Source organism: Calonectris borealis, chromosome 1 (assembly GCF_964195595.1).
Source record: "Calonectris borealis chromosome 1, bCalBor7.hap1.2, whole genome shotgun sequence".
Classification (NCBI taxonomy): Eukaryota; Metazoa; Chordata; class Aves; order Procellariiformes; family Procellariidae; genus Calonectris; species Calonectris borealis.
The window spans coordinates 121,699,194-121,726,125 of NC_134312.1; the positions used below are offsets into that span (position 1 = coordinate 121,699,194).

The 26,932-nt window shown below is 44.0% G+C and overlaps 2 protein-coding genes across 2 annotated transcripts in view; one reads left to right on the forward strand and one right to left on the reverse strand.

Moving 5' to 3' along the window:
- On the forward strand, window positions 1-26,558 carry UBASH3A (ubiquitin associated and SH3 domain containing A). Its single transcript, XM_075173138.1, has 14 exons — window positions 1-163; window positions 3,603-3,656; window positions 5,267-5,453; window positions 7,742-7,940; window positions 8,660-8,829; window positions 10,291-10,499; window positions 11,311-11,437; window positions 13,394-13,502; window positions 14,916-15,038; window positions 15,841-15,933; window positions 16,819-16,963; window positions 20,340-20,446; window positions 20,964-21,070; window positions 21,973-26,558. The coding sequence occupies exons 1-14, from the start codon at window positions 51-53 to the stop codon at window positions 22,108-22,110; spliced, it is 1,881 nt and encodes a 626-aa protein (XP_075029239.1). The 5' UTR covers window positions 1-50; the 3' UTR covers window positions 22,111-26,558.
- The window catches only part of RSPH1 (radial spoke head component 1), a 17,747-nt gene continuing 11,891 nt past the window's right edge, over window positions 21,077-26,932 (reverse strand). Inside the window, exon 9 of the mRNA XM_075173148.1 lies at window positions 21,077-22,005. Coding sequence (XP_075029249.1) covers window positions 21,830-22,005 — 176 coding nt within the window. The 3' untranslated portion in view covers window positions 21,077-21,829. The remainder of the gene's footprint in view (window positions 22,006-26,932) is intronic.

A 26,932-nucleotide genomic window follows, 5' to 3' on the forward strand; every position in this document is an offset into this window, starting at 1 on the left:
GCCCAGTTTCTGTCAGCACTCAGCACTCGGCCGGGGGAAGAGCGGAGGAGATGGCGGTGGCTGAGACACAGCTGTACGCAAAGGTGTCGAACAAGCACAGGAGCAAAAGCACCTCTGTACTCCTCGAGTCTCTCCTCGCAAAAGGATTCCCGGCTCATATTGCGTGAGTAATGTGTTCGGCTGCCTTTTCACAGTAAGAGGTATTTAAGATATAAGAATTATTTCTCATAAGATCCTGACAGCAGGCAGTTTGCTTTTTTCATCAAGAGAGCGTGCTGCTTCCTGGGGGTGATGTCAGGGATCAGGCCTGTCTTGCTTTGAATTTCTTGTAGAGCAGTGCGTATTGCTCATATTGCAAAAACAACCTGCTCTGTATCCATTTTTATAAATACTGTGTATATCTGAAGACACACGCCCTGCCACGTCTTCAGGTTGAGAGGCTTCACAATGAGTCAAGAAGTTGATGTCCATAGTCTGCTCTTCGGATATATCCTCTTTCATTTTTTCTGCTTATCACTGTCATTATAAGGGAGTTAAATGTGGATGTAACTTCTATCCAAACTTACCAAAAGTTTTTTTCAGGCCTGGCAAAATCTCCTGCTGGATTTTGTCACTCGAAACTGTTTTAAAAGAGTAAGCTTTCCTTAACAAGATGCCACATAAGTCTCTCAATTTTTCTTCCTGTCTTGAATAAGGATCTTGTTCCAAGATGTCCTACCTGGAAAATGTAATAGTAAAGAGTGAGGCACTATTCTCGGCAGCCCCAATGGATGAGAGATTAACTGGTGACAGCCAACCAAGTTAATAAAAAAGAAACGTGGTGGTCACTCCTCCCCCAAACATCATTCTGGTTGGACAAGGAAGTTTTGGGGAGGATTTCCCAACTTCTGAAAGGCAATAATGGACACTTTGGTTCAAACTGTTCAAAAAATAAATCTTTTTATTACAATGTCAAAGAACTCCTCATAAAAATATTTTAGAAAGGAGACCAATATCTCTCCCTTTTGACTGAAAATTAAGCAAGTTGTTGAAAAGACTCCATTCGTAAGTGCTGTGTTGCTTTTTTAGGAACACCTGTATTTAGCGGATCAACTTTAGACACGATGGGGACAGCTTACAAGGAAATTATGGGTCCCTTGTTCCAGTTATGCACAGTGGAATTTTAGCTGTGCAGCTGAAAACCTGGCTCATCATTTCTCTAGTAATACTATAAGTTTGGTCACCCCAAAATAATGGCTAGTTTTCGAATTTTTTGTCCTGTATGTGATGTTCTTCAAATCCCCTTAGAAACGCTTTCTGCTGTTACTGAGATGGCTTTGTGCTTCCCAGGTCAAAATCAAGAAACAGTGGCAGAAGCACTATGCAAATCGACATAAAATGACAAAATGTCCAAAAGCACTTTATTTTTTCATTTATTTGCTTGTATTGACTTTAAGACCTTCAAAATTTTGATTGTGTTTTTATAAAACCTTTTAGCTATCTCTGTAGTTCCTGGATTGAACCATAAATGAAAGTACTGAAAAGTTGTTCTTTTGAGATGTCCTGGCCTGAAAAAAATGAGGCTGGGTGGAAATATTACAAAATCTTTCATAATGTAGAACCAGCATGCCAAAGCAACATTTCCCAAAAGAACAAAAACCAAATATGTGAGGGTCAAGCCCAGCATCAGATCAACAAAATGGGCCTCCCCTGGTGCTTACACAGAACTGAATTGTGTCAGCAGCTTCTGCTTTATGGAAGAGCCAGTTTATTCCTGCTGTAAATACATTATTTTTAATACAGATCTTCAATGGTTTATTCCTACTCTCTATCTGAGAGAATTTGGTATATACAGAATTTACTCCATGCATTATCTTTCAATCTTCGCTGCTCATCTTGGAAGCATAGGATGTCTAGTCACAGCCTAATGCTCTCCTGATGCTAAGGGCTCTACAAATCCTGCTGGAAAGCATCCTACAGCCAACATATATGATGAGACAAAAGGTGGGAACAGGCGCAGAGAGGAGCACAAGGGAGCAAGGAGATAGTACTGAGCAGCATGACAGTCCATGGCCTCAGGTCTCGCTTGTCTTACTACATTTACGATTTTGCAAGCCCTATGATAAAGAAAAGCTGAAGTCAAGCTCCATTTGGCTTCAGAGCCGTTTGCACAGAGCTTCTCTCCGAGTGGGAGGAGCAGCATGGCATGAAGCAGTAAAACACTCACTTTGAGGTGTGACAAGTGGTTGACAAAGTCTGGCGTCATGGGCCAAGCAGCAGCAGGCACTGACATTTCAACAGGATACAGCAGGAAGGGCTGCATGGGGAGAACGAAAAAGACACAGCTTGTTCGTGTTGGATGTGATGGAGAAGGGGGAGCCAGCAGAGGCGTGGAAAGAGAATGTGTGGTATTCAGTCACAGAGGACATAGGCTAGTTTTAGACCAGCTACCTCATGGTTTTGCATTGATTTGGTCATGGTAGTTGATTTACTTTACAGAGAAGAAAGGTAGAAGGTAAAGCTTGAGTGGGAAGACTCACGTTAGCCCTCATCTGAGTCGAGTCCACACTAAAAAGCCAGGCATGGTTGCACATACATGTAAGTCCATTTAAATGTTTTTAACAAGCCCATGTGTAGCTTTTGCTAGAAAGAAGACAAAAGGCTAGGAGGAAGCACCAAGGACGAACCTGAGTCCTGCTGCTTAATGCACTCATTGCACTGCTGGTGCATGCTCAGGTGTCACAGGGATGGATGGAGGATAGAAATGTGAGGAGACTAAATGGATCAGTGCCCTCAGAACCCAGTGGCCAGAAAGGATGGCCTCAACAGAGAAGGAAAGAGATGAGCAGATGCCGAGTAATTTAGCAGGTTTTCCTCCATGTCCGCTGGCTCTACTTCCTCTTCACGTCTCTTCTGAGACGTTTGTAGGTGGGTTACAGGGCTCAAAATGGGGTTCATGGGTGCAGGTGCTACTTAAACACTGGAATCACCCATCACTTAGCATTTAGTCACAAACACTTGTTCATGTGAAGCACATCGTTGGCATTTTGAAAGCTCTAGTGAGAAAAGGAAATGCGAATCAAATCCGATCCCAGAGAATGACAGTTGCATTAACAGAGAGAAACATGAGAGATTGTCCCTCATCTTGGACCGAACTGGTGGCTTAGATCTGGCTCTCTGCTGGCCTATGGGAGATCCTCAATCCAGATTTTCAAACCCCAGTATAAGTATATTTTACTTTGTTTATATGTATGGGCTTGGGCCTGGCATCTTGAACCAGAACATTATCCTATGAACCGAGCAAACCCTGCTTTTACAATGCGTGGATGGATGGTTTACCCAACCTTAAGGAAATCCATATAGTCAGTAGGGCTGCCTCCAGAACACAAAGGACGACATCCTGTGGGGAGGACAGGTTACCAATCTTCAAGGAATTAAAGACTTGCAGTGGAAAAAACTATCTGGAGGGCTTCAAGAATGTTAATATTTGCCAGGAGTAACCTAGTTGTTAAAGGTCCTGTCTGTGCTGGAAAATAGACTTGGTGACCACAGCAAGTCCATTCTTTACTTTCTAGGAGTTTTGTTTCTGTTATTCTGATTAATCCATTTTGGTTTTTTTCTAGGCAAAAAGCCTTGGCTGCTACTGGGCAAAAGACAATAGAAGATGCTGCAAAATGGTAAGTACCTGCGATTTCTAAGGAGTGCTTTCGCATTAAACCTGGCTAAAAATCCTTGTTCACATGCTGATTCTGTCACTGAATTTGAAGTTAGCTGCCATAAAAAACCCTGCATCTGAGTTCTTTTTTTTTTAATTTTAGTTCACGCAGAGAAAGAAATAATTGTATTTGTACTTGTTCTGGGAAGCGAGGTTATTTGCAGAAGGTGCGGGGTAAATCAGAAAAACTGGGGAGGAAAGTCTTGGGCAGAAGCTGCTACTTTTACCGCAATAATGTTAGTCAGCTCATGGGACCGGCTGCCCTGGGCAGACATTTCTCCTCAGTTTTAAGCCTCCTGCTTATTTATGGCCGTGGCTGCCGAGGTCTGCTCCCTGCCTCTGCAAGGGGTTCCCGGGCTCCGAGTCAGGATGGCAGGCACGCAGCGGGGCACGTCCGGGAAGGCGCTCGGAGGCACCCATGGGGTAAATGTCCTCCGTGCCTCAGCACAGCGCTCGCACGGGGCCCACGGGGGAACCTGGACTCTGAGTCCCAAAGGAAAGGAGGAAGGAAACAGGGAAAATATCTGTGAACCCGTGGTTGCAGTTACAAACGCGTGCGGTAACACCGTGGGGTTAAATGGCAATGGCTGAAGGCAAACAGCAGGTCTTCTTCCCTTGAGAAAGGCTCCTTATAAAATATGCTGAAAGGCTGATGGTCAGAGGGAGGTATCATTAGAGTCAAAATCACTTGTTAGTCTTGATCCCTACCAAGTTTTTTCCTCTGCACCAAGACTCTCACAGTGTGTTCATATATTATTCATATGCTAATAATTGGTTTTTTTGCTTTAATCCACCTTCAATTAAATCCAGATTAAATCCAGTCTTTCCTTGTACTTTCTTCTGGTTTTTATTATGCTTTTTTTTTTTTTTTTGCTTGGTTTGATTGCTTTTCTCTTTTTTTTGTGTGAAAAGCCAGAGGAGACATTTGAGAATGGCATGTTCTTCCCAAATAATTTTTTGTCAGGGATGCTACCACGCTTTCCAGCTATCACTCCCAATCTAACAGCTGCAAAGCCAAACATACACCATGTGAAGAACAAGGTGAAGGATAACATCACATGGGATATGAGTTTCTGATCTTTGCTTGTGCATTTTCTGATTTGTCTTGTTTGCTTTTATTAGGGCTGAATAGAAAGGCTAGCTCTTTTTGAGTATTTTTTTTTTAATCTTCAGTTAGTTTTCATTTTGTCATTCTTCAACATTTTCTACCCATTGCTTCTTTTTCCTCCTCCAGTCCTTTGTTTCCAGTCATACAAAAGGGTGAAAAATAACCCAAAAAAACCTAAAAAAAATCTTTTTTGTTGTCTTTCATTTTCAGACATTGAAAGAAGTGAAGGCACATAATAAAATGTAAAGTACACAAAAAATAGGCAGAAAAAAAACCACCATTACCCATTAGTTAGTACTTCAGAGAGAAAATTTGTAAGGAGCTTTTATTTTAGCTTTTCATTTGTAAGAAAATAACAACCTTGTATTTCCTTTTTCTGGTGTCTACCATGGATGCCTTCAACCACAGGAAACAAGAGTAAGCGGTGCACACGCTTGCTCTCTGTGATATGCTCTTGATTTCAGGTTGCACTCCCACTGCAATGACCCCTCTTTGGACGACCCAATCCCTCAGGAGTATGCTCTTTACTTGTGTCCCACCGGCCGTTTGCATAACCACCTGCAAGAGTTTTGGAAGGAGAGCAAGCGCCAGTGCGGGAAAAACAGAGCCCATGAGATTTTTCCACACATCACTCTCTGCGATTTCTTCACGGTAAGGCACAAAAGACATGCAAAGGTCAAATATCAACTACTGGTGAAACTGGGCCACCTGCCATTGTCTCACACCAGAACTTCTCCTTGATGATCAAACTGACATGACCCAAGTCCAGGCGTGCTTGCTTAATATTTGAGTGCTCAGCCCCTGCGTAGGCACCGGGGGCTTTCTTCCCCCCACCCGCTTAGCTACCCACCTTAGGCCTTGGCATACCTAAAAATTGGATGCTGGGGCCAGTGGGATGCTTGGGGGAAGCTGAGTGACACGTGTCTAGCATCCATCTAGAGCAACCCTGTGCAGTCCAGGCTGCACATGGACCTGCCAGCGGGAAGCACTTCTCCCCATATGCAGCTATTGGCTTCAGAGACCGTGTCCATTCCTGCATCGATCCAGGTTGTTCAACATTCCTGGCCAGGGCAGCAGTGGCTGCCTTCAGCCAGCTGTGCCGTGGTGACAGCGTTATCATAGGATGTAGACAACTTTGGTATTATGCCTATGTGAATCTCAGGGAAACCCCTGCCTTCCCCAGAGAGCCCCAGCCAGAAGGTCATTGTTATGGTGGCGTGTCCCAGTCTTTACCCTTTCTATTGAAGCTTGGGTGTTGTGAAAAAGAGAGAAGCAGAATGCACAGGGATGGAAGGAGCAAGGGGAGCCAGACTGAAGTCCGGCAGTGCAATTGAGTCACTTTGTCAATAATTTAACATGGAAATTAGGCTCCTGAGCTGGACTCCCGGTGGGCTCTTTTCTGGTTCTAGAGATGCTACTGTCCTCCCAGGTGGTCTTCTGAATGCTGGGTAACCCTCTAGAGAATTTCCCAGCAGAGCTGCTTCTCCTGCATAGGTGAGTGTGTCAGTATCACCAAAGACCAGCAAAGAGTCACTGGTCTGGAAAAACTCTGAAGTCACCCAGAGTCCAGTGTTCACACGTTGATGGTGCAGCACATGAACATCAGATGCGCTGAAGCAGACATGAGCTACAGCAGTCGGACAAAAATTATTCTGTTAATCATACTTTTATGCTAAACCATGCCACTAAGTATAAACAGTGGAAATAAAAGTATTTTGTTGCAAGATATTGAATGGTACCCTGTGGCCATTAATCGCAATTATATAGAAAAAAATCATTAATTAATAACGAATGGCATGCTCCTGAAAGGTGTCGAGTTTAAAGGCCTGCCCCCGGAAGAGACAACAGAATTGCAACCCTCACCTCGTGCATCTCAGCCCCATTTCACGTAGCATACGTCTAGGGATAAATGCACCCTCCGGTGCTGTTCTCTGCTCCTCGGCTGTCAGCAAGAGCTGACCTGGGCGTCTCACAGGCAGAAAACGAGACTCACTGACCCGGCTCCCGCCTCCTTCTCTCGACCCGGCCCTCTCCTGTTTCCTGACCCCCCACATCTTTTGCAGCTCCCGGACTTGTTGCCCCCAGAGGAGCCTGCTGCGTGGCACTTGCCCTGGTGCAGAATCCCACCCATCCCTGTCCCCCCACAGCCCAGTCTGCCCGGTGCCCCCTTGGTGGATCCCTCTCTTCCCTGTGGCCTGAGAAATGCTTGAGAGAGAAAGACGGTCTAAGCAGGAGGAGCTCCTTTCTTTTCTTCCCCTTCAGCAGCTCGACCCAGTGTAAAGGCTAAATGGAGCAAATAGCTGTGCGGAGGAGAATAAAGCAGTGTAGAAACGGAGCATTGTTAATGTTCCTGTCTTTGGTTGGACGGCACAAATTCCATCATTGTCTCTTCACTTCTTAAATTGCTTAATTGCCACTTTTTTGTGGAAGCATGGCTCTGTACAATCCTTTAATTTGCTGTGATTAGAACATTAAGGATCATAATGACAAAGATGCCTTATGAATTTTGCTAGGTATGTTGCTCAGCATCTGAGATCTTGAAGTTTTAACAGGAGCAATTTCAGCTAAGGACTGTAAGATAACAATAACACAAATTCTTACTCAGAATTGAAGAGAGAAATCATGATCCCTATCTCATTTCAGGCAAGTTACTGCACACCCGTCAGACAGTAAAATCTTTTGGCTCTTTCTTACCCAGGCTAGATTCACCTCTTGGTAGAAGGCTCCATCGGCTATTATAGCACCAGGATACTGTGCTGATCAAACTACCCAATATTACTGAATTTAATACCAGGAATTTTGGGCAAGTTCGTAGATGCGTTGTCTTTTTCAGGAAGTCTAACGCCCACACTGTTTTCTGGTACTACTGTATAACACAGGCTACGATAGCGGCCGTTGAGCCGGAGGGTAAAGCCTGCTCCTCCTTTGTTTTCTTTCAGTGTGAAGACCAGAAAGTGGAACTACTGTATGACACCTTAAAGCGAGTCGGTGACAGCTTTTCGCAGCACTTTCCGCCATCCATTTCCCTATCACTACATTCATCCACCAGCTACCTTGGCTTCTTCATTGGTGACAGCCATGCAAATATCCTCAAAGAGTTTGCTCTGGCGTTCTCATCAGAGGCTTCAGCCCTGGCAGGTAGGACCAACATCAGAGGGAAAATGGGTGGGTCGTAGCACAAATGCTTAGGCATGGTACTGAAAACATCTCCTGTGTCTCCGGGGGAGCTTAGCTGATGTTTTACTGCCAGCAAGCACCCTTTCCTCCTATGGATTTGAAAACAACGTGGCTTGGGGAGCATGTTTTAAACTTTGAAGACACAGTGCTTTTATCTAGAAGCTGAAATGGTTGGCTGTGTGACTTGATAGGCAATTGATCGGGATATCCAAGATGGGGAGGAATATAATACTCCCTATTCCCAGATCCCCATTCCCATGTTGCTATGGCCTAGCCTGATGGCCTGACTGCATCCCTGAGAAATAGGTCCTAATCCCCACTCCAGTGACATCTAAGGGAAACTGCATCACCAGTGGAGACTGAAGGGACACAGCCCCAAAATAGCTTCGTCTGGGAGAAATGAGTTCAATACATCTCAGACTGGGAGAGGAATTCAAGCCCTGTTCATTTTTTTCTCCCAGCTGAAGCCAGGGAGCAAATCCAGTCCAGATTTGTGCATTCTTTTGCCATGATTAAACCCATGACATTCTGCAAAACCATTATTCAGCAAAACTATGATCTACTCTACTACTAATTACTATGATATTTCCTGCATGATGAAAAGCATGTAGGATAAAACAAGAAGAAGAGCTTTGAATGACCTTCGTGTCTATGTTGTGATGTGATTGTTTCATTCCTAGATTGCCAAGTGAAGCCCTGCCTAAAGCAGCTCCACCTTACCTTGGCTCACAAGTTTTATCCTCACCATCAAAAGACTTTGGAACAATTGGCCAAATGCATTAACCCAGGGGAGACCTGCCAGTGGGTAGCTGCTCTCTACTCACGGGACATGCGTTTTGTGCATTACCAGGTACTGTCATCAGATTGATTTAATTTCCTGAGCCCACAATAAGACTCTTTGCTACAGTCATCTTGCCTTTTCTTTCATGAAGAAAATCAGTGCATGCACAGTACAGTGTTTCAAAAAGAATGGTTGTTTCAAGTACCACTTTGGGTTGAAAAACTGTACTCATGAATCAGAAGAAGATACCTTTATGGTAGGCTGCTTGACCTGCATGTCAGCAAGGTCTAATTCCAAACTCCAGCAGAAAAAACTAATCTTACCATGACATGAGCCCCTCTACTCTGCTCTGGTGAGACCCCACCTGCAGTACTGTGTCCAGCTCTGGAGCCCTCGGCACAAGAAAGACATGGACCTGTTGGAGCGGGTCCAGAGGAGGGCCACAAAAATGATCAGGGGGATGGAACGCCTTTCCTGTGAGGAAAGGCTGAGAGAGTTGGGGTTATTCAGTCTCGAGAAGAGAAGGGTTCGGGGACACCTTACTACAGCCTTTCAGTACTTAAAGGGGGCTTATAAGAAAGACGGGGACAGACTTCTTATCAGGGCCTGTTGTGACAGGACAAGGGGGAATGGTTTTAAACTAAAAGAAGGTGGATTTAGACTATATATAAGGAAGACATTTTTTACAATGAGGGTAGTGAGAGGTGCCCAGGGAAGTGGCAGATGCCCCATCCCAGAGAGGTGACAGATGCCCCATCCCTGGAAACATGGAAGGTGGGGTTGGACGGGGCTCGGAGCAACCTGATCTCGTTGAAGATGTCCCTGCTCACTGCAGGGGGGTTAGACTAGATGACCTTTAAAGGTCCCTTGCAACCCAAACTATTCTATGATTCTATGATTCTATGATAAAAGAGACAGGAATTAATGATCCTTAAATATTTGCTAGGATTTGTCAGATCACAGCTTTGCAGTAAAATTCTATTCAGCAAAATTAGTTTTCTTGATTGTTGCAGCCATGATGAAAACTGCACAGATTAAATCTCAGTGAGCAGGGCACAGTTCTCGCTGATGATTTTCTGCTTAACAGACTCTTAGTTAAAACCAATCAACATTTTTCCAGTTCTTATTTCCAAATTTAAATTATGGAATTACCAACATTTTTTAGTCAGATCAGTATAGCACTTTGTCACAAGTCTCATATTGGATTTTGGTCACACTCAGAACAGCTGCAAGTAATCACAGAAATAACTGATAATGCTTTTGCTATGTTTGCTTTCAAATAAGACTGTACTAGTTACAGGAAAAAAGTATTTTTATGAAAACCAAGTGCCTATTTTTACACATACTGCTCATGCGGTAGTGTCTTCCTTTTTCTCTGCTGAAGTGCCATTAAAGAGCACATTGCGGAGTGGAAAACAGTACCGGTCGCTGTGTCCAGTAGAGAGTTGAACAAGTACCCCCTGAACTGCTGCGGCACTTGCAGCAGTGGGCTCCGGGCAGCAGCCTGACCCTGCTGCGTGTTCCCCCCAGACCCTGAGGGCCCTCTTCCAGTACAAGCCCCAGAACATCGATGAACTCATGATCAACACCGGGGACTTCATCTACGTGGACCCGACGCAACAGTCTGATGTGAGCGAAGGCTGGGTGATCGGGACCTCGCATCGGACTGGCTGCAGGGGTTTTCTTCCCGAAAACTACACTGAGAGGGCCAACGAGTCAGACACGTGGGTTAAGCACAGGTAAGTTGGGGTTCTATGGGTGTTGCTTTACGTCAGCCGCTTTTCCTGCTGGGAGCCGTGGCAGCATTCTTCCTCCGTGAGCTGTGGGCTGCCAGGCGGGAGCTGGAGGCAGCGTGGGCAGTGGAGGTCCTGGGGTCTGGGTGGGATGCTGAGACCTCTGGAAGAAAAGACACAGGACACACACCCACAGACACCCAGAGTTCATTAGTTCAGCTGCTCAAGGCATGACCCCCGTTTGCTCTTGAACAACCTGAACACCCTAATGAATTTTAAAAGACCGCGTTCTGCCGGGCAGGCTGAGCGTTCAGCCTGGCTCACTGCTTTCTTCTTTCTTCTTTTTTCTCATTTCAAGAGCTTGCAAAGTTAACTTAAAATGAAACCATGCAAGGGTTACTCCACCACCTTGAGCCCACCCTCGTCTTTACCTGTATCAGCAGGCATCTCCCTGGCTTCCGGCCCTTTGCTCTGCAGCTGACAGCGCGGCTGATGCTACTTGCAGATTAGAGCTGATTTTGCTAAGCAGGGAGGGGTAGGTGCATGTCTCGCTAGTCCTCAGAGACAGAGAAGAGGCAACCAGGTAGTATTTCCTGTTTGAAGATCACACTGTAGCAAGGTTACACCCAATATATGCCATCAGCTCATATTATTTTAGCCTCATTTTTACTGGGCAGATTCTAAATCAAGAACAAGTGGATTGCAAGTGTGCAAAAAACATTGAATGGAATATGAATCCTGACTTACACGTGTCTGTAGACAAAATCATGACTTAAAAATCCTTTCTGTTTGTGTGTTGCTTCTGCTTTTTCTACAGGGAATATGCTTTTGTAACAGCTTCAAGATTCTTCACCCAAACTGAAAATGAAACTAATGTAAAGCTGAATGGAGAAGTCCATAATCCTAGTATATCAAGGAGCGTAACCAACGTACTTTCTCTTCAGGTAATTGGTTTTTTCCATTTCTTATCTTTGCCAGGAGCTTGTGCAGATATATTATTAATTAAAAGCATTTAGTAAATTCAATAGTATCTTCCTTTTACTCCCTCGCATTTTCATGTTATGTTGCAATGCACATATATATATACACACACACACTCATGTGCTCATACTGTATGGTATAATATCCCATACGTATTTTGTAACATATATGATGTATATTACTCTTGCCTTCTTTCATAAAACTCCTTTCCTTCCTGTCCTAATAGCGCAACATATGAGTTCTCTGCTGAGGTTTCTCTGTGCACAGCCTTACTGGGCAAGCTGTGCAGAGGTATGGCAACAAGTCTGACAAGTGAGATGCAGGCACAACTTCGCCTGACTTTCATATGGGTTCATAGCAGAGTAACTAGAGCAGAATTAGGCTCATTGTTCATTTTTACTTTTATGTCCAGATTCTGTGGATGTCATCTTGGTAGTTTATGTGGTCCCAGATCTTAACACATTTAAATGTTTCATCTTTTGTATTTTTAGATACTTAGCTAATGCAAATAACTGCATAGAACTGCAGCAAGAGAAGAGCTAGCTGGAAAGGTTAGCACTGATGGGATTACATTTTTGTCCCGGTTTTAAAATCAACATGTATCAATTTTTTCCCAGGTTTTCCACCGGTCTTCTGGTAGAAAGAGCAAAACAAATAAGGACTCTCTTTTTTTACCTACAGCACATTTGCACCTGCACTGCCTTATAGGCTCTGACGGTCAGGGATGCCAAGACAGTCCTTTCTGGCACACTGACATGCTGCAGAAACCCCTTTGGGCTTGCTGGCCCCATGGCCTCTCTTCTTGCTGTGCTGGGGGATAATCCCAGGTTCATTTGTGTTAACATCAGAGAAACTTGAGGGCACCTTGAGGGAACTTCCATCCTGGGGCCTCCAGGACCCTGTGTGTACAACTGTAAGAGAGAAACTTCTGCAAAAGTCACACAACCTTCCACGGGCTCTTGATGGCTCTTGGCCTCTCTTATCTAGCTCAGATCTGTGGCAGAGCCATGGCTTGGTCTGAGGAACACGTTTTGCAGATATGCACGTCTCCTGTCTAGGAGTTTCCCCAGCCCCTGTGCTCCTCCTAAGCAGAAGAGCAAGACCACAAAACCTTAGTTTTAAACTCTGATCTTGTGGCTGTTGATTTGTGTTTCGTGGAAGAAATGTAATAGTGTTCAGCAGAATACATGAATATAAATCTCATACCACTTCTTAAGAATTCCCTTCTCTGCTGCTGAAGATACACATCACTAACCTCAGTGCTGCAGCAGCAACGCTGCGATGGGTTACTGTTGAAAAAGTTTGAAAGCCTTTGACCTCTTCCTCCTTATCTTCTAATCTGTATTTAACATGCATTGTATACTAACCCCAAACTACTTAGAACTTATTTGTAATTCCATGCAGTCTGAGTAAAAAAGTGGCCTCAGAGGAGATCTGGGTTCACTGTTGACTTGGCCACACAGTTATGAAAAGTATAAAAGTAGTGTTTTCATTAGGAAAAGAAGGACGAGCTTGGTGTTAGTCCTGGTGTAGAAAAGAGCATTACCACTTAAATCTTAGCTAGTTTCCCTCTTTTGTTTATACCAACTGTACGATATATATTAAAATTATGAATCCTTCCCACACTGGAATTAGATCTGTTATCAGCAGTACCTTTCACTAGGGTAAACACAGAGTTAAAACCTAATCTGTAGCCCATGAAGGTCAGGGATTTCTTTCATTTGCCTTCAGTGCAGAGCCAGTCAGGCTTACTATTGCCCTAAAGATAGGCATCTATTATAGCAGCTCCTTTCTCTCCGCCTCTGTGCTTGTTATAAACCTCCCAGGACGGGTCTGCTGTTCCTTCCTTCCAGTCCAGGAATCGAGACTTTTCATGCAGGTTATGTATAATATTGTAATGAAAACCCCTTTTTACACAGCTGTCTCAGAACGCCACCCTGCGAAGAGGCGTGCTGGTGATGCGCCACGGGGAAAGAGTTGATCAGGTCTTTGGCAAATCTTGGCTTCAACAGTGCTTGACTGCAGATGGTGAGTAAGATAATGGAACGATCTTCGCAAATCAGAACCAAAACCAATTAACCTCAGTAATGGGTACAGGAGATTCAGTCTCCTACGTGTAAATGTAAACACTGACATAAAGAGTGAGTAACATGGCAAATCAGGTACAGCACTGCTTTGACCTGCATGTAACCAGTATTTCATAATGTCCTAAAGTCCTTCATGCTTATTTTGGATAAACTCTGCAGAACAAGCAAAGATCTTGTGATATTGACAGATGTGCATCTCACTGACGGATGTACAAAACACAAGATCTCTACTGCTCGTTACACAAGGTGGTGGTTGTCAGAGCCCTCCACCTTTCCGTGCTTGAGTCAGAATTGTGGTCTGCTGATCAGAGTCACAGTACGTCACTAGTCAAACCTGGGGAAGAAGAGCAAGAGCAAACCATGGTGGAAATGAGATGTCAGCACTGACCTAAATTAACAGCTGAATTTCTTGGCCCTCTCTCTCAAAAAAAGTATGTTTTGAAGTGAAGAAAACTGACCCAGAACAGGGAAGTACATGTCAGGAGGAAAGAGGGGAACAGGAAGGTGGGAGTTCAGAAGGGAAAGCTTTATGCTGAAAGTCTCCTTTGTTATGCTGGAGATCTCCTATATTAAGTGTGCAAAATTCACACTAGATAATGAGGATGGTACCTTCAGGCTGCATAATTAATTCATTGGTTTCATTTTTCTTCAGTGGAAATGCTTTTTTGTCATTTTGGCAATGGTAAAAGAATATCAATATGGAGTGGATTTTTGTTTCATTTGAGCCCCACAAAGCCAAATTCTCATGATTTCCTGTCCTCTCTCTCCTCCCCCCTCATTTGCTCCTTCAGAGCTTGCAGAAGAGGTGCTATTTTGTTAGAACAGGTGATTTCCCAAGCCAGTGTTGTGACCTTAAATCGTGATCTCTTTAAGGTAATAGCAGTCACCGGGGTTTTTTAGTTAGTGAGACACTGACTATGTCTATAGTACTGAAATAATCCTGTAGGCATCTGAGTTCAGGCACTGCCCCATGATACCCCAAACTGCTTGGTTCTTAGTTGTCTCCTTGGTGTGGTCTCGGCTGACGGCAGCTCCCCCTCGCCCACATGGTTTCCAGGCGAGGTTTGGGGAGAGCACAGATCGTGCTCCCCAGTGGACAGACAGCGTGGGTGTTTGAGGTGGAGGGAAGAGAGACTAGCTCCTTGGGCAGATGTCCTGCTTCATCGCTTGCCCTTGTGGCCAGAGAATGGGCCTTGACCTGTTTCATTTGCCAGTCGAGATGTCACTCTGGGCTGCGTTTTCATAACCAGCCATCCAACCATTCAGAAGAAACGAAGCCATTACAACGAAATGCCACCTGTGCGTTCAGCTGCTGCCTCCTTGTGCCGTGGCAAAATGTCCCACCTCATTTCAGGAAAATACTACAGAGCAGATCTGAACTTCCCTTCCACCCTGCCGAAGCGGAAAGACAGCATGAAGCATTTTGAATACGATCCTCCTTTATCTTGCTGTGGTATTTTCCAGTCAAGGCTTATAGGTAAGCTGGATAATATCCTACTGCAAACGTAAGGGTTGGGAAGCGGGCTTTCATCATCTGCAAAAGCTCATACTGGCTTTGCTGTTGAAAAACTTCCTAGCAGCACTCACTGCGGTAACCCTTCTCTGTGGGCAACCACCCCAAGATCTTGTTAAACAGTAAAATAGAGAACGGGACTGGTTGCTCATCTTTGAGACCCATTCTGCCAGTTCTCATCAAAGAAAGTTAAAAGAAAGAAGCTGCAACACTACCTGTGCCCTGCTGCTTGTCTGCAAGGGACTAATGTCTTACGAGTTGTCACTGAATGGGCAGCGAGGAGTGAAGGGGCTGGCCAGAGGAAGCAGCTTCATGGCCAGCAGAGTGTGGTCACCTCACCCCAGGTACCTGGCGCTGGGTAATATGGGTTAGTCTGATGCAATTCACTCACCAGGTGAAGTTGTTTCTGCTCCCTGAGCAAGCACGCCTGACTGTGACAAGGCAAGTCTGGTGCAAATGCTTGTCTCTGATGATTCAGATATATGGAGACATCCAAATGCCTAACTGCTGTTTGCAGATTTGGAGTGAATCTTCTGTAATTATCTTTCCAACACTCATTTTAAACTTGCTGTTGCCACCAGAATGAGCTTTTTAGTGAGCGCAGTCAGCCAAGAGTGTGAAAAAATGAATAGAAAGGGACTGTCAATGTATCCCACATCAATGAAACTGAAAAGCTCCAAGCTGATTTTTGCAGAAAGTATTTTGTACTAGTTTCTCATCTGTCATGATTTGTAAAAGAGCAACTCACTTTGCTGTTCCCATCCAGGGGAAGCTCTGCTGGACCAGGAGGTGACAGTCAGCTACGTGTACTCGTCACCCGCACTCCGCTGCGTACAGACAGCTCAACACGTACTGCAGGGTAAGACAGCAAACCCGGCCAGGTGCTTTTGCCACAGTGAAAATGTCTTCATCAAACTTCTGTGAAGTCTGTGAGATGAGTAATTAAGAAGATGTATGACTTTGTGGTTATTTGTTGTTATATTTAAGCAAGGAAGACGAGGTGGTTTTGTCCAGCTGATAATATAGGCAGTAATAAACTTGCTGCCACGTGTATGGTCTGGAGAGTACTACCCCATTAACTCCAGGCCTCGCTAGTTAAAATGGAATCTAATATTACATGAAGCAGAGGTGTTTCACATCAGGTTGAGTTCAACATTAGTAGCTGCTCATCAAATCACCACTGCCACCTCTTCCTGAAAATATTCTGAGCCAAAAAGCAAATGTTTCCAGTGCTCTGAAGGATACGTAGGTGAATCAGGGAAGACAGCTCTCTCCTGAAAGCATTTGCCACCCGGTAACCTCTCTTGAGAATAATCAACAAAATAATGTGTCTTTTGACAAAGGAATTCAATTTCTAACACTGTAGGACAGTTTATTGCCCCAGCGAGGACCACTGAGCAAAATACTATATTAAAATGGTAAAAACATTTCCTGTCTAAAGTTTATTCAGATTGCAACATTGCTGAGGTCTTTTCTTCTGTTCTCTCCTGTACCTTGCAGATCATCACAAGAGAGCTCCAGAAATAATAATGGTAATAATGTAAGAATTTGTAGTGCCTTAACATTAGTCAGACAAGAATATAATGTTGGCTTCATTTAACCAACACGATCCTCTTTTGTTCGACAATAAGTAATTCTCTTTCATTAATGAAAACGTTACAGCGAACAAGGTAGAATGTACAGCACGAATGTAACACTTTGAGTGTACCTTTCTCTTCTTAATAAATATTTCTTGTTCTTGCAGGGCTTAAATTAGATCAAAAAGTCAAAATCAAGGTGGAACCAGGACTGTTTGAATGGACCAAGTGGGAAGCAAGCAGAGTAATTCCTAACTTCATGACTGTGACAGAACTGGCAGAGGCCTCTTACAAAATAGACACAAGTTACAGGTAATTGCTCTGTAACTAGCTGTTAAAGCTGTATCTTTTTCCCCTGAGGTATGTCTTCATCTTTTTATTTGCCATAAACCACTATGAACACTGCAAAAAATGGGTGATTCTGATCAAATTCAAGTCTGCATGATCTGTTCCCAAAATATAATATGCTGTCAGCTGTCTTGTGCCAAGGGTCAACTTTCTTTGCTGCTCTGACACAGAGACAGGCATGCTTGGGAACGTGGGCGCATGTAGCACACGGGTGCACCTGCCCATGCACAAACATCTGATGCTTGTGTACGGGACCAGCCCTGCTTCGGTGTTGCCTTCAGATCCTTCAGGCCCATGGTTTGTCACGCACAAGGATAGCTGCGTTATAGGCATTAGTGACAGGTACCAGGAGTTTTGTTTTCACCTCATGTGAAGCACACTTTAGAAATGTGAAGAATAACCTGTCGGGTAAATAACATGCTGGTTTTCAGCGACGAAGAAATGTGACTTTAGAAAAGGTTAGTAAGCCCTTTGTTTAGGGTCTGCAGGGCACCAACAAGATGTCTGCCCCGCGGCAGAGGATGAGGCCAGGCTGGGAGGTGGCAGGGAGCACAGCTGAAACGTCGCTGGTTTCTGTCACTGAAGCAACAGCTACAAGAAGAAAGAAAAGTGGGGCAGCCACCCCCGTGCACCCCGGGGCAGAGCCATGCAGGGTCTGGGGAGAGAGAGGTGAGCCCGACACGAGCCAGCTGTCCTTCTGGTTTTGGGGGCAGGCAGGATAACAGCGTTTCACTGTAATTGATGTTTATGCCAAATTCGGTCAGGGAGGGGAGTTGTTTTGGTTTGAGTTGCTCAAAGATTAGCACTTTAGGATTTTTTGGGGCCCTCACAACCTGGCGGGGGGGGGGATGCCTTTTCTGAGTGCTTGCAAACCACAGCAGGGCAGGAAATGATAAGCCTCCAATTCAGTCTAGCTCCTCATCTTGCTCACAAACCAGGTTGCTCTCTGTTCGCAGGGCACAGCCAGATCCAGGAAATTACTCAGCTAATCAAAGGGAGTGTCTCTGGGGTTTCCCACACACACAAGAAAGGGGGAAAGGAAACTCCTCATGTCTTAATGCATTTCTTACAGCCAAGCTACTGTCTTCATTTGGAATTGCATGAAGGAATGAAATCCTTCATTTTCTTGGTATGTTTTACCACCGACAGACTGTTTTCCCTAGTTTTTTTCAATAAAAAATCACCTGCCTCAAACTTCCACATAGAAAAGTGTGCAAATGCAGAGCAGTGGGAAGTTCAGAGGGGAAGCTCTGAAGCAGTGCTAACTACAGGGTTCAGACCCTCACTCAGGTCCAGGCAAAGATAGGGTGGATGAGCTATAAACTTGCACGTATGATGCCAGTTTCTTCCCATCACAGGCAGATTTCAAAATCCTCAAGTCCCAGGGGCTGATTTTACCATATTCAGCCACTGCAAATGACAATCTTCAACTAGGTTAAGTCCCTGATCGTTCCCTGACATTAGTGGACCTAACCCAAATTCTCCTGTTTCCAGGACCACTAAGAGGCAACGTGAGTGGTGCTGAAGCATTTGCTGCCCATGCGTTGTGTGCTGAGATGAAATCACCTCGAGGTTCACTGCACCCAGTTGTAGACATCTAAGAGCTGGGTGCCCAGGCTGTTACCTAGCAGCCTTCTGGTCAATGGAAAGAAGGGGACTCCCAAGACAGTGACTTTCCATCTTAGATAGGCTATGTCAGTCACTTAAGATAGCATGACTTGCCCTCTGAGGGGGCTTACACTTGTCTCCATTGACCTAGCCAGACACTTGAGCTAAGATTGGGTGAGATTAACTCTGCCTCTCTCCTCTCATGCTCTCACAGAAGCAGAAGGGTGGTAGATGCTCCCTCTCCCAAAGCAGGATAAACTCCGCCTTTGCCGTTCCTGCTGTTAAAGACTGCCGGTCACAGTGCAAGCCACTCATTTCTTTCCTCTTCAGCCTTTGCATGGAGGACAGACCCTTCCTTTCCTCTTCACAACAGCCTTTTGCGGACTATTACCATGTCCTTCTTCAGCCTTTTCCTCCGAGCTGAACTCTTCCCATCCTCCCTTGTAGGCTGTGCTTTCTGGACCTCTCTTCACTGCTCCTCTCTGGATTTTCTCTTGTTGGTCCTCATCTCACTTGCACTGTAGCACTCACAGCTGGACACAGCACTCCTACCGAGACCTTGGCCTGGGCTGAGCACTCCTGTTGCTAGTTAGCCTGGAAACCACTTGGGCCCGTGATGGCGATGCTCAGTTCTGCTGCAGGACGACTAGTTAATAACAGAGTTAATACTGAAGGGACTGAGGTGCCAACAGGACAACACATTAAAAAAAAATTGCAGCTCTGCCAAAAGGTCGACTAGTTTTGAGTACCCCAATCTGGACTTCTCTGACCTAGCCAGGATTAATATTAGCTATGATTAACAAACCGGCATGAGCTTTTCACATGGTTTTACCACCTATTTTCTACTTCTGCAGTTTGTGCTGACATAATGTACCGAGGACTCACCTGTGAAAGTACACTGTGATACCATTCCTTACTACAATATATTGATCTAATCTTACTCCTGCCTATTCACTAAATAAGGAGACAATCAAATCGGGGTGAGGGGGGCAGTTGTTTGTAGAAAAAAAATTAACACCTTGTATTGTATCACAACACATGGCTAACAATATTTGCCAGCCATAGCAGTGAACGCCTCCCCTTCCCAGAGAAGATAGATTAAGAGGATGACATGAAAAATGGATGAAAAATAGAAGAAGGGCTCAGATACTTAGGAGTGGTGCACTGTTCTTTTTTAACTCTAGGAGTGAAAGTCTTTACTATCCATTTGTCCAGCTAATGGAGATATGCCTTGTTTGTTGTTGATTTTGTTTTCCTTTGTTTATTAAGGAGACTAACACTGAGGTGCCAAATCTTGAAAGCATTCACATCATCAGTGTCTCGCCTTGGTTTGAACTCAGGCAGGATTGCTAAAGCTGGGCTGGTCTGCAAGTCTGCAGTCCACACCTGGGCAGTCATCCTTGCCGACAGAATTGCTCAAAGCACAAGCTTTTCTTAGGCATGAATCCTACTTTAAATAATCTCCACTGTAAATGGCAAGTTTTATTAAAGCATGGCTTTCCCTGCATCTGGTGCTTTATGAGCTATGAGATTTAGCCGTAAGATTTAATAGAAATTACTGGGGGGGAAGCTAATGCTCCATGCAAGCTGAGGTAGCAGTACGTCAGCCAAGTCAGTAGATAAACCTATATCCTTTTAACCAAGTGCCTTTTCTCTGGTGTAGTCATTCAATAGTGCTAACAGTGTCCCCATATTCAGCTGGATTAACATATATCTGTGATTTTATTATCAGGGGTAACTTCCCACTCTCTTCTCTGGTGCCATCGGAAAGTTATGAAGAATATGTAAGCAGAAGCTCTGAGGTTATAAAACAGATCATCACTGCCTGCCCCAGCAAAGGTAAAGGTTTCAGATCTTTGTATATTCTGTCAGACACTTTCAGTTACAGGAACAGGCAAAGATTTGCCAACAGAAGCACATTTCATATGAGTAGTTGGTATTGCACAGAGCTTAAGGCAGACTCTTAGTCCTTGTCTTGGCTACACAAAATCAAAATACATGTAATTTATGGGATAGAAATGAAAAAGCAAAACGAAACAGAAGGCGGTAAAGTACTAAATTGCTAGAGTATACTCTTTGCTCTTTCAACATCAGAATGTAGCTCAGCATGAGATAATATACTTTTCTGGAAAGCTTTTTTTTTTCTCTTTTCCTAGCAAATGCTTTCTCTCACTAGCTGGCATGCCTACAACACACCAGCCTTTTTCTGACCAGCAAAATACACCCTGCCACATTATCAAAGAGGTCTGCAAAGATGAACAGCCCCGAAAGAGCCTCATACCCACCTGCTGATGGGGTAACCTGATGGTGCTTGCAGCTCCCTTACTACTTTTCTTTGCTTTCTCTGGTATATCAGGTGTCATCCTCATTGTCGGCCATGGCTCTTCCTTGGCATCTTTCACCCGACCTCTGATAGGGCTCCCTGCCAGAGACAGCAGCGACTTTGCCCAGGTGGTACGAAAGGTAAGAAGATTTTTTTTCAGCAGCAAGCTTTTTTTTTTGTTTTGTAATACTTTTAATAAGAAGCCTGCTTAGGCAGTGAAACATGCGTCTAACTGCATGCCAATACCAATGACATTAGCTTTCTCATTACAAAGGGAATCTCATGTAGTTTTAGCAAAGCTAAAGGTCAAGAGAAGGATCTTCTCCTGCTGAACAGTATGTGACTAGCAGCTAAGTCTTTGGAGATTTTCATCTGACTCCCCTGGAAAGTCAATGCCAGGTAACACCTACAGACAAGAGGCACATTTGGAAACCTCTCCATCTGGAGCTAGCCTCCTTCCTTTAGAAACAGGGCTAAGAGTCTTCCCCCTCCTCCCCATGGTGTTGTGAGTGTACAGCTACATTCAATGAGTCACTCTTTAAGAAGCTATGTGTTTTTCGAGTCACTTTAAGTTCACAACTTTGGTGCTCAGCTGCGGAATGAAGTAGAGAAGGGTTTTCTTGCCAACTTCACAAGTGGGGCCTGTGCTTGAGACTTGGTCGCCAAGGTTTTTGGTTTCCTTTATTTATGTATTATCACTGGTGGCAGAATTCTTCACCCCAGTTTTCCTTACCATCTGCCTTGGTATGACCAACCAGAGAATTCAGTCTTTAGATATATTTTTACTACCATTGCCGATGCATAAAAAGGAGTGAATATATTTTGATCATCAAATCCAAGTATGAATGTGGGGTGATGACACAAGTTCAGCTTTCACCCCGCAGGCCTCCAGACTGTTCTTAGTTCATTTCAGAAGTGGCAAAATGTCCTGGTTTCTCCTCCCAGAACAGTCCCAGGCTCTGCTCCCTTCTGTAGCAAAGCCCTCTCTTTCCTGTCAAAGCAATCACCCTGCTAGTAACTCTGCTGGTAACTTCTTTCCTAGATCCCTTCGCTGGGCATGTGTTTCTGCGAAGAGCTGAAAGAGGAGAACAAATGGCAGATGGTCAACCCACCGGTGAAGACATTAACTCATGGAGCAAATGCAGCGTTTAACTGGAGAAATGGTATCGTGGAAGATTAGAAGGCTGGCTCTGCCTTTGCAGTTGTCAAAAAGTGAGCCAAAGACAGGTTATGGTTCAGCACAGTCCAGTGATTCATCCAGAAGACTTACAGAGGGTGGGAAATACCCTTTCTGAGTTGTCAAAGCACAGAAAAACACTTCTGAGTTTGGTGCCTGAATTTTGCCTTTATTTCAGTGGCTGAGAAGAAGGAACCTAGGAACTGGCATGCAAGTGAGAACTAACTCTTCTGGTGGTGAAGAAAGTACCTTTTAACCTTTTCTGAGAGTACCAACGTTTAATAAATACAGAACTACCTGATGATAAATTCCACTTTTAAAGGCACAAAAGTAGACAATGTTGCATTTTCCAAGACCAAAATACATCCAATAAGAATTGCTTTTTTTCATGCACCTGGATATTTTCAGACAAGACGAGAAACTGGGACTGGAAAAAAGTCATCTCCTACCCGAAGAGGAGACCAGCTCTACCTAAAGCCACAAGGTTTCCTGTTCACTCCGTCAGTTCGCAAAAGCAAATACCAGACTGACTATTTATTTACCTCTTCTACAAAGGGGGTCCATTTTCTATCGCAACAGCTCCCCATTCAGCAATTCCTGAGTGATCCATATTGCAAAAGGGACCAAATGATTCCTTTTTGAAGAAAACTGAACTGATTGCTTTACTGTTGCTGGGACAAAGCAAGATGCCCTGCGTTACTGTACTGGTGACAAAACCATGACGTAAGCAACTCTAACCGCTGAACACTTCCTGAGATGGCACTCGCAGGACAACAGCTTTGCTCTGTGCTGTTCCGTGCCAAATTGTGGCACATGGCTGCGCAACTCGATTGCATAAGGGGAGATCTCGATCTGGGTGGCCCAGGCACAGAGGCTGGTTGGAGCGAAACAAAAACCCAGGTGAGGATAAGGATGGGGGGGGAGCGACAGTGGTGCTCCAGGTTCACGTGGGAGGGGAAAAGGCCAGCTGCTCAAATGACACCCCGTGAGCGCGGGGCATGGTGGCACACTGCCCGCCTGGGGATGGAGCCAGAGGCAGATTAGGAGAGGCAGGTGAGACCCGTGCTCTCCTCGTTACACGACGCACCTGCCTGTGGGGTATGGAGTTGGCACTAACTGACAAGAAAGAGAAAAAGGAAACTCCCTTCAGGAACAGGAGTCTTCAAAGTGATTTAAAAGACTGGTCATTTTTAAAGCATTATGCACCTAAATTTTCAAGTGCTTTCATGAGAAACTTTACCCTATCTTTTTAGAAATAAGGGTTTTTTTTTCCATAATACTCATACATTAATCCTAGATTGTGCTGCAAATACCAGTTTGGGTTAAGAATCTGGATCTTCTTTTAAAACACCAAAATAAAATACCAAATGACACCTCTCCCTTCACCCAATGGCATCAGAAGTATTGTCAGGGTGGGTCTGTTGTGAAAAGTAACCTGTAAGAACAGCATCATCTCCTTTCTTTGAACAGCTTTCCTACGCTGCTGCTGCCGTGTGCCACATAGCAATGAAATATTTCTCTTTGCTTTTCATTCCTTTTGGTCTGCAGCAATAATGTTACTAAAAGCCAGTTTACGGCACTCTAATCCTGTTAATGTCCATGAAGTTCCTATCCAAAACGAGTACGCGCAGGCTGCCCTAGAGGCAGGTGTTGAGAGGGGAGATGGACACAGCTGGGGGAAGTGCCTCTCTGTCTGGTAGGACCTTTCTTACAGGTGGGGGGGACATGGGGGAAGGATTCAACCAGCTTGCCCAATCTTGGCATGTAATCAAAGGGCCCACAGAGCATGAACAACACTATTTGCAAACTAAATATGCTTAATAGGCAGATTGCTAAGACACTTGCATCAAAATCCCACTAGGCTTTTTTTTTTCAATACAGATGCACTCCAATGAATTTAACTTCATTAAATGCAATGAAGAGCATGTGGGAAAGAGGGTTTGGGGACTTAAATATTTCTTTTGTGGTGGTTTCTAATTCAGACAGTGCTGAGCAGGTGAGGACAAATGCTTAGTTGCAAAATACTTTCTTTAACTTATAAATACTTCTCTATTTCTACTGTCCGAATCAACTGAACAGAAAGAAGAGGCAGCAGAAATAGCAAGCCATTGAAACTGTATCTCAGTCTTAATAACAAAAGGGCAAGAACAAGCTCTTCTACTCACAAAGACCTTGCCTTTGGCTTTCCTGGGACCCCATGTGAGCGCAGCTTCACCTCTAAAGAACACTTCTTAGGATCGGAGCTGAAATTATATCTTTAACGTGCAAGGGTTCTTAGTTGTAAAATCTAGTGCTTAGGAGAGAAAGCGAATTCCTAAAGTGGTGTGTTCGTAATATGAAACTAATCACTGAACACAGGTGCAATGAAGAAAATGTCCTTGGAAGCTTTCAAACTGTTTTTGTAATAAGCAAGAGAAATAGGAAATTCTTTTCCAGTTTCTTGATTTTTTAATGCAAATTCAAAAAATAGATGTTGCTTTACTCCATTGCAGTTTTCTGTAATTGGATCTATTTCATTACAAAGTTATGTACTTTAATAGATGCTTTTAGTACTACCTAGAGAATTTGAATGTTTTGTTTATATCTTAAAAGCTGAAAATATATATTCTTTTGATAAAGCCCTACAGTGAAGTTATTCTATGGTGACACCTTGTGGGAAAACACAACCTCAGATTTACATGACTAAGAAAGATCTTCTGGTGTGATTGAGGGATGGGGAGGAGAGGCAGCATTTTTTTCATTTTGAACAAGAATGCTCCTTCCATACACTTTGAAAGGATAGTAACATAGAAATTTATAATAATGTTTGGGACTACTTTTAGGCAGAAGTGCTTGGAGACATACTTGAGTCCAGTTCTTCTGAAAAGCAAGATAAAAAAATGATATGAATGCTTTGTTCCTGATTTTTCCAAAGCTTTTTCCTTGTGCCAGCATTGGTACTGGTGCAAGGCGAATGTGCAATTCTGCTGATTCAGAACAGTAGTTATTTATATTCACTTTGCACAATTTTAAATCATCAGGTGGCGAGTAAAGCAATTGAGTAGATTTTTGACTCTCTCCTGAGAGCTTTGTTATTGAAATGCTCTGAAACAAAAGGAAATTTTTTGAAAAGACTGCATGCAGCTGTTTATTGTGGGTTCAGAAGGATGTATGGGTCTGGTCTTGATCTTTCAGTGCTTTCTTTTTGGGTGATTAAAAATTAAAATGTTTGTGACTCTTTGAACTTGAGATCAGCACAAAAGCTTTGAACAAATGACAAATTGTACCATGGGGAACAGAAAGGAGTTAGTGAATCATTCAGTTTTACAGTCCATTTTTTTGTGGACATCACAAAAGGTCTGGAGAGCACTTCAGGCCTCTTGATTCTAACACCTAGTTAGAAGAAAGACTTGGAGAAAAACTGTGCAAAACCTCCAAATGGGATCTCCTTGAGCTTCCTGGGTTTTTGGTGAGGATACCCAGGAGGCAGCATCTCCTACCTCTATGGGTGCACGGAATAAAAACAAAACCATATTGTTAAAAACATTTAACCTGATCCACCTGGAAGTGTCTCCTTAATTGAACTGTTTGTGTAATCAAGTGTCTGGAAAACCAGGGCCTAAATCTGTAGCATTTCGGTGTTCAGATACTGGTGGGTTGGGGCGGGGAAGCAAATAGAGATGCTACTAACACACATATGCTTTCTAATTCACAGCAGGAATTTCTGTTGCAAATCTGTTTATGAAAATTCATTAATCCAGTTTTGACAGAACACATTTAAAATGCAATGACCTTATTTCTGTCTTTTAAAGCTCAGTTGTCCCTAAACTTGTCTGATACTAAGATACCATTTCGCAGGTGTTCTGCCAGGTTTCTCTTGCCACCTGTGGGATAGAAACCTGAACAAATAACACACAGAATGGAAAGTATATGCAATATAACCTATTATCCAGTACCAAGTTATTCAAAATAACCTTGCCAAAGCATCAGTCTTTATGAAAAATAGCAATCTAGCTGTACTTAAGAGATGGGGTTTTGTGGTCCCACAGGACTTGTGTCAGGAAGTTCTTAATTTACGACTAACACGCTATGGTGTTCAGTTTTAAAATCATGTGGTACATCACTGTATTTGAGGATGGTTCAGAAACTGCTCCAGCCCATGAAAGTAAGTGTGCTATTTAAAAAAAACCTCTAAAGGGTCCTTTGTGGAAATACCTCTGCCAGTGAAAACCTCTGTGATTTTGTGGGTTGGCAAATGAATCACAACCCATTGCTCGCCTTCACAAGTGGAGCCAAGCTGTGTATTCCATGCAGAAGAACAAGGAACACACATGTAAATCTCTTTTATGGCTTTGTTTCCCATTTTATGTGCACAATAAAACTTCAGACTCTGCGGTCAGCTGTGCTCTTCTGCAGGACTAAAATGCACAGCCACCTGCATCTGCACTGTATTTTCTCCCTTCACTTGCCCACACGGCTCAGCAGCGCTTCGTGCAGAGATCTTTGTGTCTGTGTCACACCTGGAGAGATGCTCTCGGCATCTTGCTGGGCCTACAGGCTGTACAAGGCAGGTTACCAAAGACCCTTTCAAGGGATGTCATCTTTTGGGATACTGTGCTGGTTTTGGCTGAGTTGATTTTCTTCATAGTCTCTTGTATGGGGCTGTGTTTTGGATTTGTGATCAAAATAGTGTTGATGATAACACAGGAATGTTTTAGTTACTGCTGAACAGTGATTAAACAGCATCAAGGTCTTTTCTGCTTCTCATGCTGCCCTGGCAGCGAGCAGGCTGGGGGTGCCTGAGAAGCTGGGAGGGGACACAGCCGGGACAGCTGACCCCAACTGA